The sequence below is a fragment of the Babylonia areolata genome, chromosome 33, assembly GCF_041734735.1.
Source record: "Babylonia areolata isolate BAREFJ2019XMU chromosome 33, ASM4173473v1, whole genome shotgun sequence".
Classification (NCBI taxonomy): domain Eukaryota; kingdom Metazoa; phylum Mollusca; class Gastropoda; order Neogastropoda; family Buccinidae; genus Babylonia; species Babylonia areolata.
The window spans coordinates 22306004-22317081 of NC_134908.1; the positions used below are offsets into that span (position 1 = coordinate 22306004).

The 11078-nt window shown below is 48.6% G+C and overlaps 1 protein-coding gene across 1 annotated transcript in view; it reads right to left on the minus strand.

Annotated features, from left to right (window-relative positions):
* Positions 1 to 6826, minus strand: part of LOC143277118 (thyrotropin-releasing hormone receptor-like) — a 103300-nt gene extending 96474 nt beyond the window's left edge. The window contains exon 1 of the mRNA XM_076581856.1: positions 6784 to 6826. Within this exon, the coding sequence (XP_076437971.1) occupies positions 6784 to 6826 (43 nt within the window). The remainder of the gene's footprint in view (positions 1 to 6783) is intronic.
* Between the last annotated feature and the right edge of the window lie 4252 nt (positions 6827 to 11078).

An 11078-nucleotide genomic window follows, 5' to 3' on the forward strand; every position in this document is an offset into this window, starting at 1 on the left:
GACACAGAGAGACAGAGAGAGGGAGAGAGAGAGCGGTGAGGTGCAGAGGACGGGGAGAGGGAGAAATCTGGAGAGAAAGGTCGTTGCCCGGGGTCAAGGTCAAGGTCAAGGTAGGAATGTGTTAGGGGATCATTTTACCCATCAAGGTTTTTAACCTCTTGGAAAATGGTGTTGTCAGCAACTTGAAATATCTCAGTCTGTATTCTTGTTCGTTTATTCATTTATAGTCTGTTCATCTAAGATGATGATATTAGACTGAAAATTATCATTAGTATTTGCATTATTATTTTTCTTTTATCATAATGATGATTGTTATTATCATCAATTAGAAATCATCGTTTGTGAAAATCAATGGCAGGGAAAGAAATGTTCAACTTAAAAGGGGGGGCGGTTGAGGTGGGGGGGGGGGGGGATGGGGATTTAGGAAGGAACGATAACAATAACGATGTTTTATTCAGATTAAGGCCAAAGCCCCTTACTGAAGGGGGTCATACAAGAAAATAAATAAGAAAAATGACTTGACACGATAAACCAACATCACAAATCAACCAAAAGTAGCTAATACAATACTCAACAACATTCACAAAATAACGATTCGAAGTCTCTTCAATACCTCATATAAGTATATGGCTAAGTTTTGTTGGGTAAGCTCATGTTTTGACATGAGCAGATTAAATCTAAAAGCACAGGGATCTTTATAATATTTAGGTCGAATTAATCTTTGTCTGAAGTCACTCAAAGCAGGGCAACATAACAAAAAATGTAATTCATCTTCCCTACCCAGGTTGCACAATCGACACATATATACATATTCACGATTTAGGAAGGAAGAGAGAGAGAGAGAGAGAGAGAGAGAGAGAGAGAGAGAGAGAGAGAGAGAGAACAGAATGTGGAAAAGATAGAGTACAAAATGTCAAATGGGGAGGGTGAGTGTCAGTGATTGGAGAAAGAAAAACATTATATTGGAAGAGTGTATGTGAGAGGGGGGGGTGGGGGTGTGGGAAACGGGATTAGGACAGAAAACTAATCAATAATCAAATATTGTAAGCAATACTTGTATACATTATTATTTAAAAAGAGGAAATGTGGGGACCTACTATAAACAACCAACTGGACTATTATTAAACACATCAAATCTCAGCACTCAGTTTTTTGCAAGTCCGGCCTTAAAAAAAACAAACAAAAAAAAAAAAAAACAAACCAACCCCACAAACCCACCTCTTTCTAAAGAGAGCTCTTCTACAGCCTCCCCCCCCCCTAAAGAGAGCTCTTCTTCAGCCTCCCCCACCCCCCCCCACCCCCTAAGAAGACAGCTCTTCTACAGCCTCCCCCACCCCCCCCCCCCTAAAGAAGCTCTTCTACAGCCTCCCCCACCCCCCCACCCCCTAAAGACAGCTCTTTCTACAGCCTCCCCCCCCACCCCTAAAGAAGCTTTCTACAACGCCAACCCCTCCTCCAATCCCTCCCCCCCCAACCCCTAAAGGGACGCTCTTCTACAGCCTTCCCCCCCCCCTAATAAATCATTCTCCTAATGAGAGAGCTCCTTTACCAGCCTCCCCCCCCCCCTTAAGGAGCGCTTCTACAAGCCTCCCCCACCCCCCCACCCCTAAAGACAGCTCTTCTACAGCCTCCCCCCCCCCCCTATAAGAGAGCTGAGCTCTTTTTCTACAGCTCCCCCCCCCCCCCCCCCCCCTAAAAGAGAGCTCTTCTACAGCCCTCCCCCCCCCCCCCCCCCCCCCCCCTTTTTTTTTAAAAAAAGAGCGGCTCTTCTACAGCCTCCCCCACCCACCGCCCCCTCCCCTCCCCCCACCCCTAAAGACAGCTCTTCTACAAGCCTCCCCCCCCCCCCCCCCTAAAGAGAGCTACTCTTCTACAGCCTCCCCACCCCCCCCACCCACCCCTAAAGACAGCTCTCACAGCCTCCCCCAGCCCCCCCCCCCCCCTAAAGTGAGCTCTTCTACAGCCTCCCCCCCCCCCCCCGCTAAAGAGAGCTCTTCTACAGTCCTCCCCCACCCCCCCACGCCACTAAAGACAGCTCTTCTACAGGCCTCCCCCCCCCCCCTAAAGAGAGCGCTTCTACAAGAAGGCCTCCCACCCCCCCCCTAGTAAGAGAGCTCTTCTACAAGCCTTGCCTCCCCCCCCCCCTAAAGACAGCTCTCTACAGAGCGTCTCCTCCCCCCCCCCCTAAAGAGAGCTCTTCTACAGCCTCCCCCACCCCCCCACCCCCTAAAGACAGCTCTTCTACAGCTCCCCCACCCCCCCACCCCCTAAAGACAGCTCTTCTACAGCCTCCCCCCCCCCCCCCCTAAGAGAGAGCTCTTCTACACCTCCCCACCCCCCCACCCCCCTAAAGACAGCTCTTCTACAGCCTCCCCCCCCCCCCCCTAAAGAGAGCTCTTCTACAGCCTCCCCCACCCCCCCCCCCACCCCCCTAAAGGACAGCTCTTCTACAGCCTCCCCCCCCCCCCCCTAAAGAGAGCTCTTCTACAGCCTCCCCCACCCCCCCACCCCCTAAAAGACAGCTCTTCTACAGCCTCCCTCCCCCCCCCCCCCTAAAAGAGAGCTCTTCTACAGCCCTCCCCCACCCCCCCACCCCCTAAAGACAGCTCTTCTACAGCCTCCCCCCCCCCCCTAAAGAGAGCTCTTCTACAGCCTCCCCCACCCCCCCACCCCCTAAAGACAGCTCTTCTACAGGCCTCCCCCCCACCCCCTAAAGAGAGCTCTTCTACAGCCTCCCCCACCCCCCCCCCACCCCCTAAAGACAGCTCTTCTACAGCCTCCCCCCCCCCCCTAAAGAGAGCTCTTCTACAGCCTCCCCCACCCCCCCACCCCCTAAAGACAGCTCTTCTACAGCCTCCCCCCACCCCCTAAAGAGAGCTCTTCTACAGCCTCCCCCACCCCCCCACCCCCTAAAGACAGCTCTTCTACAGCCTCCCCCCCCCCCCCTAAAGAGAGCTCTTCTACAGCCTCCCCCACCCCCCCACCCCCTAAAGACAGCTCTTCTACAGCCTCCCCCCCACCCCCTAAAGAGAGCTCTTCTACAGCCTCCCCCACCCCCCACCCCCCTAAAGACAGCTCTTCTACAGCCTCCCCCCCCCCCCCCTAAAGAGAGCTCTTCTACAGCCTCCCCCACCCCCCCTAAAGAGAGCTCTTCTACAGCCTCCCCCACCCCCCCCACCCCCTAAAGACAGCTCTTCTACAGCCTCCCCCACCCCCACCCCCCTAAAGAGAGCTCTTCTACAGCCTCCCCCCACCCCCCCCACCCCCTAAAGACAGCTCTTCTACAGCCTCCCCCACCCCCCACCCCTAAAGAGAGCTCTTCTACAGCCTCCCCCCCCCCCCCTAAAGAGAGCTCTTCTACAGCCTCCGCCCCCCCACCCCACACCACCACCACCACCCTCCCTGCCTTTTATATATAATTTTTTTTTTTTTTTTTTTTTTCATCCAGTTTCTCTAGCCGGTCTTTCTATACGAAGATCTATTTTAGTTTTTATACCTTCACCCGTTTTGTTTTGTTTTTTTTTTTTGTTTTTTTTTTAAATTTTTTTTAGAGTTATGTGAATTGTTTCAGCAAAGGATTTAGCTCCTGAACAACTGATAATTATTCAAACTGAGCAACAAATAAAGAATTTCTCGCATGAAGCATGTTGAAATCTGAGTACGTCGAACTTTCCAAACATCTTCCTGACCTTCTTGACGTTTTAAATGTGGTTGTATCTGAAAGACCTTTTCGTGTTTTGTTATATTACCGAATCAATTTCTCGTGATCGTCACCAATTGTTTGATCTTTCGCTGTGTCAGTGTGAACTAGACACGCCTTTTATATACACACTGGGGTGGACTAAATATATTGAGTGCACTGTTCAGATAAACATTAATTTTTTTCTATCTGTGACTGTCTCTCTGTCTCTGTCTTTGTCTGTCTGTCTCTCACTGTGTGTGTGTGTGTGTGTGTGTGTGTGTGTGTGTGTGTGCGTGTGTGTGTGTGTGTGTGCATGCGTTTGAAACAGGCAGATACACAGAGACCAAGACAGTCAAAGACCGGAAGAGATAAACAGAGAGAGAAACAGAGAGAGAGAGGGAGATAGAAAGAGAGAGAGACAGAGACAGAGAGAGAGATGGGGGAGGAAGAGAGACCGACAGACAGACGAGACAGATACAGGACAGACAGACAGACAAAGACAGAAATAAAGATATTCAGAGAGACGTATAGTTACACACACACACACACACACACACACACACACACACACACACACACACACACACAACTCGTTGACAAAAAACAGCAGAAACCAAAAACCAGACTATTCCCAACCATTTTTTTTTCTTCTTGCCGATTATAGTATCGCCCCATCTCGCAGCATTGGGACAATTTCTTGTTTTTGACAGCTCTGGAATTATCTGAAAACTGAAACGTCCGTGTAATTGAAGAGCCTGTCACCCTGTGCCAGAAAGTACAAGAATGGACTGGGCCGGTCTGGTCCATTTTGTGGCGAGCTAGCGAAAAACACCGGATGGGGGGTGTGTGTGAAAGATGAAGCCGTGTTGTTGTTTGTTTTTTTGTTTTGTTTTGTTTGATTTTTTTGTCTTCTTTTTGTTTTTCTTTCTTTCTTTCTTTCTTTCTTTCTTTTCTTTTCTTTTTTTTCCCCCCCGCTAACGAAGTAGGTGTGGATAATTGAAAGCCTCGTACCTCTTTCAGATTTTGACCCAAGGTTGGATTTTTTGGTTGTTGTTGTTCTTGTTTTCATATAGTGTGTTGTGTTGTGTTGTGTTGTGTTGTGTTGTGCTGTGTTGTGTTGTGCTGTGCTGTGCTGTGCTGTGCTGTGCTGTGCTGTGTTGTGTTGTGTTGAGCTGTGCTGTGCTGTGTTGTGCTGTGCTGTGCTGTGCTGTGGATGTGCTGTGTTGTGTTGTGTTTGCTGTGTTTTGTTGGGCTGTGATGTGTTGTGTTGCGTTGTATCGTATCGTATCGTTTTCATCGTATCTCATCGTGTCGTATCGCATTGCATTGTGCTGTGCTGTGCTCTGCTGTGTTGTGCTGTGCTGTGTTGTGCTGTGTTGTGCTGTGCTGTGCTGTGCTCTGCTGTGTTGTGTTGTGTTGTGCTGTGCTCTGCTGTGTTGTGTTGTGTTGTGTTGTGCTCTGCTGTGCTGTGTTGTGTTGTGTTGTGCTGTGCTCTGCTGTGTTGTGTTGTGTTGTGCTGTGCTCTGCTGTGTTGTGTTGTGTTGTGTTGTGCTCTGCTGTGTTGTGTTGTGTTGTGTTGTGCTGTGCTCTGCTGTGTTGTGTTGTGTTGTGCTGTGCTCTGCTGTGTTGTGTTGTGTTGTGCTGTGTTGTGTTGTGCTGTGCTGTGTTGTGCTGTGTTGTGCTGTGTTGTGTTGTGTTGTGCTGTGCTCTGCTGTGTTGTGTTGTGTTGTGCTGTGCTGTGCTGTGTTGTGTTGTGTTGTGCTGTGCTGTGTTGTGCTGTGTTGTGCTGTGTTGTGTTGTGCTGTGCTGTGCTCTGCTGTGTTGTGTTGTGTTGTGCTGTGCTGTGCTGTGTTGTGTTGTGTTGTGCTGTGTTGTGTTGTGCTGTGCTGTGCTGTGCTCTGCTGTGTTGTGCTGTGTTGTGTTGTGCTGTGCTGTGTTGTGCTGTGTTGTGCTGTGTTGTGTTGTGTTGTGCTGTGCTCTGCTGTGTTGTGTTGTGTTGTGCTGTGCTGTGCTGTGTTGTGTTGTGTTGTGCTGTGCTGTGTTGTGCTGTGTTGTGCTGTGTTGTGTTGTGCTGTGCTGTGCTCTGCTGTGTTGTGTTGTGTTGTGCTGTGCTGTGCTGTGTTGTGCTGTGCTCTGCTGTGTTGTGTTGTGCTGTGCTGTGTTGTGTTGTGCTGTGTTGTGCTGTGCTGTGCTGTGCTCTGCTGTGTTGTGCTGTGCTGTGTTGTGTTGTGCTGTGTTGTGCTGTGCTGTGCTGTGCTGTGCTCTGCTGTGTTGTGTTGTGTTGTGCTGTGCTCTGCTGTGTTGTGTTGTGTTGTGCTGTGCTCTGCTGTGTTGTGCTGTGCTGTGTTGTGTTGTGCTGTGCTGTGTTGTGTTGTGCTGTGTTGTGCTGTGCTGTGCTGTGCTCTGCTGTGTTGTGCTGTGCTGTGCTGTGCTCTGCTGTGTTGTGCTGTGTTGTGTTGTGCTGTGCTGTGCTCTGCTGTGTTGTGCTGTGCTGTGCTGTGCTCTGCTGTGTTGTGCTGTGTTGTGTTGTGTTGTGCTGTGCTCTGCTGTGTTGTGTTGTGTTGTGCTGTGCTCTGCTGTGTTGTGTTGTGTTGTGCTGTGCTCTGCTGTGTTGTGCTGTGCTGTGTTGTGTTGTGCTGTGCTGTGTTGTGTTGTATTGTTTAACGTTTCGTCACAACAGATTTCTTCCAGTTTTGAAATCCGGGCCACTCTCTCCGAGAAGCTCGCTACAGTGCAGCAGTAGATAAGTAAATGAATGAATGAATGAATGAATAGATGTTTAAAAAAATAAAAAATCACCTGGGGTGCAAAAAAAAAGAGAGGGGGTGGTGGACAAGTCTATCCCCTCCTCCCCCCACCTCCCCCGCCCATCCATTCCCCCCCCCCCCCCCCCCCCACCACACACACACAATGACAATTCAAAGATTCACATGTCAAGACCGCCGCCTATCAGGACCTAACGTGTCACCAACACGCTGCCCCCCCCCCCACCCTCCCGCGCCACCCTCACACACACTCTCTCCCCTTCCTCCCCTCCCTAACTCCTCCCTCCCATCACCCCCCCCCCCCCCCCCCCGGTCCCCCTCCCCTTTCACGCACACCTTTCAGGTTCTCAAAGCCTCTCAACACCCCCCACACCCCCATTCTCAGTCTCCATCCCCCCCCCCCCTCACACCAACCCTCTTCATTTTCCCAGTCTTTCTTCAAACCTCATCCCTCATCCCTTCTCCTCATCCCTCATCCCTCATTCCTTCTCCTCATCCCTCATCCCTTCTCCTCATCCCTCATCCCTCGTCCCTTCTCATCCCTTCTCCTCATCCCTCATCCCCTCATCCCTTCTCATCCCTTCTCCTCATCCCTCATCCCTTCTCATCCCTTCTCCTCATCCCTCATCCCTTCTCCTCATCCCTCATCCCTTCTCCTCATCCCTCATCCCCTCATCCCTTCTCATCCCTTCTCCTCATCCCTCATCCCCTCATCCCTTCTCATCCCTTCTCCTCATCCCTCATCCCTTCTCCTCATCCCTCATCCCACTCTCATACAGCCCCCACCCTCCCTCTCTGTATTTTGCTCTCTCTCCCTGTGTGTGTGTGTGTGTGTGTGTGTGTGTGTGTGTGTCTCTCTGTCTGTATTTTTGCTCTCTCTGTCTCTGTCTGCCTCTCTCTCTCTCTCTCAACCTCTCTCTCTCACTCTTTCCCCTCTACTCTCTCACTCTGTATTTTGCTCTCTCCCCTTCCCCTTCTCTCTCCCCCTCCCTCTCTCGCTCTCTCTCTCTCTTCCCCCTCTCTCCCCGCATCCCCCTCTCTCCCCCCCCTCTCTCTCTCTCTTAACCTCTCGCTGGTCCGCTCGCTCTCTGTGACATGATATTTGAACCGCTGGCCCCACACAACAAGCCAGTGTTCTTTGCTCGCGTCGACAGCAGTTCTTGTCGTGGTGTTGTGTGGCTGTGGTCTGTGCCAGCGACAGATTCCTTGTCGTGGGAGAATAGTCCGCCTCCTGCCTCTTGTGTGTATATTACGATCCCGTTTTGACTGTTGTAGTGAGGATTATTATTATTATTATCGTCATTATGATTATTGTGATGATGATGATGATGATGATTATCATTATTATTATGTTTTTTTTCGAATTTCATTTACAACGAAACTTTCAGTTCATCAAATCTATCAGTTTAGGGCCGTTTTTTTATGATTAAATAATTGAGTTTCCGTTAAATAGCCAGCACTTTTTCTGTTTCTGCTTGCTAAATGTGTTGACAATTTATCTGTTGACAGATTTTAAAAAAATGTCAGTTTCGCTGTAGTGGTTTCCTTGATCAACAACTACAACAAGAACAACAGCCAAGAACCTCTCAATGAATTCTTTCTTTTCTATGATCAAAGTTACTTTTTGAGTCAGCGAAACACCGTTAGAAAAAAACGATGAAAGGCAGAAAGAAATCATATTCATTATTACAACGTAAACCTTGTTTAAAAATGATAATAAATAAATAAATAAAAACCCACCAACATAATCTTCTTTTTTGTTGTTTTAATTGGGACACGCAGATTTAACAAGCACACACACACAAAAAAATTCTGTTCGCTATACAACCTTGTTTTAAAAAAAAATGTTTAAACACGAACATAATCTTCTTTTTTGTTGTTTTAATTGGGACACGCAGATTTAACAAGCACACACACACAAAAAAATTCTGTTCGCTATACAACCTTGTTAAAAGAAATTTTTAAAAACCAACATAATCTTCTCTTTTTTTGTTGTTGTTTTAATTTGGACACGCAGATGTAACAAAACAACAACAAAAAGAACAAAAAAAACCCACAAAAACCCTGTTCGCAATACAACCTTGTCAAAAACAACAACACACAACAAAATAAAAAAACAAAACAAAACAAAAAAACACAAAAAAAACACCCACCAACATAATCTTTTTTTTCTTTTTTTGAATTTGGGGACACTCAGATTATTAAAAACAACAACAACAGCCAACCATGGAGGGGTTGTTCGTCTACACTGCCAACAAAGTGGAGGAAGTGCGCACAGGTGCCGACGAGGGCAAACAGAAAGGCTACAAGATTGTGGACGTCCAGGAACTGAAGTCTCTAGCGTTCTGGAGAGCTGTAGGGGGCAGAGTTTCTGCACAGATTCTGTTTGTATATCTTGGTGGTTCGTCCGCCATGTTTGCCGCTGACGACAATGCTAAAGTCATCAAGGTCGGTTGATTTTATGTATTTATTTACTTATTTATTTGATATTTGGAGAAAAAAAAAGAGAGAGAGGGAGTGTCTGTGTGTAGTAGTAGTAGTAATTTGGAATTCTTTGCCATCGTCCCCTCAGAAATGCTCCTGATCTCCAGACCTTCAAGTCAGATCTGAAAACGCACCTTTCTCCGCAAACATTTCTGTTCTCAGCAGGATGGATAGTCCAAAGTCTGTTCGCAACATGGAGTTTTATACTAGAGATATTTATATTCACGTAATCGTGTGTGTGTGTGTGTGTGTGTGTGTGTGATTTTCATAATATCTGCCAACAGATGCCCTCTCTCTCTCTCTCCCCTAGAACTGAAAAACCTTCTCTCCTCTCTCTCTCTCTCTCTCTCTCTCCTCCTCTCTCTCTCTCCTCCTCTCTCTCTCTCTCTCTCTATATATATATATATATATATATATATATTTCTCTCTCTCTCCTCTCTCGAACTGGAACTGAAAAAACACCTTCACTGGCTTTTCACAGGCTGTTGGCTATGGGTGTTCTGGTTGGTTGTGGGGTGGGTGGGGTGTTCTGGTTGGCTGGTTGGCTAAGGTTGGGGATAGTGACACGTTCTCACTCCCCGGTACAGGGTCAGACGTCATCACAGACGGAAGGCAGCTGAAAGGAAGGCACACTTGTGAGACGCCGCTCTACTCAAACCCTTCCTCCCTCCCCCCCTCCCCCACCACCACTATCAACCTTCCCTTCCTCTCTATCCACACTCCCCCTCCACCCCCCTCCCCACACACACCTGCTCTGTTTCCCCTTCACCACCCCCCCCCCCCACCTCCACCCATCATTCATTCATTCATTCATCCACAGACTCAACATACCCTTGTGGTGACACTGGGCAATGGCGGACGAAGTCCATTTAAGTAACTCATATATATATCCTGCCGAGTACACATGCACGCGCGTGTGTGTGCGAGCGAGAGAGCGCGAGCGGCGCCTGCACACACAGACACGCACCGTTCGCACGCACGCACCCCATACACACACACGCGTGCACTGACGCACACACACACACACAAACGCATAAACACACAAACACATAATCACACACACACACACACACACACACACATAAATAAAATACATAAACACGCACACACACACCATGCCCTTGCCATGACACTGGACAACAGACGACGTCCACACAGAATATGCTGACACCACCAGGAACACCATACTTCTGCTTCCTCACCTCCCCCCAGGTCAAATGACCAAATCTCTCGTACAGAGAGAGAGAGAGAGACAGAGAGAGAAAGGGGGGGGGGGTTAAAGAGAGAGGAAGGGGTTAGAGAGAGAGAGAAGGGGAGAGAGAGAAGAGGGGGAGTGCTGGAGAAAAATAGAGAGGGAGAGAGAGGGGGAGAGAGAGAAAGAGAGAGACAGAGAAATGGGGAGAGGGAGAGAGAGAGAGAGTGAAGAAATTAGCACTTTGGCCGACTTACACATCTGCCGTTGTTCTAAGAGACACACAAACATGTACGCATATAAATGTTGTTATACTGAAAGAGAGAGGGAGAGGGTGTGAGAGAGAGAGAGAGAGAGAGAGAGAGAGAGAGAGAGAGAGAGAGAGAGAGGAAGAGAGAGAGGGGGAGGGAGCGAGAGAGAAATGGAGAGAGAGAGAGAGAGAGAGAGAGAGAGAGCGCAGCATCTAGATGAGTATCACTTTTTCCCTGGGTAAGCCGACACTTTTGACCTCACATCGTGAGGTGACACTATTGTTGTTCACACGAGGAATCTGGCTGTACGATCTTCTCACCCCAACGGCCACACACCCACACACACACACACACAACAACACAGAGTATGAATAGCAGACAACACCAGCAGGTTAATCCTTTTTATTCATATTCATCTCCGGCCAAACATCTGTGAGTGTGGTGTGTGTGTGTGTGTGTGTGTTTGTGTGTGTCTGTGAGAGAGAGATGTGTGTGTGTGTGTGTTGTCCTGTGAGTGTTGATTGTGTGTGGGTCTGATAGCTCTGTGTGTGTGTATGTCACTGTGTGTGTGTGTGTGTTGTGTCTGTGTCTGTGTGGGACAGAGACAGTGGAAGACAGAGGAGGGACAGAGACTCAGACACAGAGACAGACTTGGAGAAATGCACTACACGCACTTTACCCCTATCACGCCAAGATCGCAATTT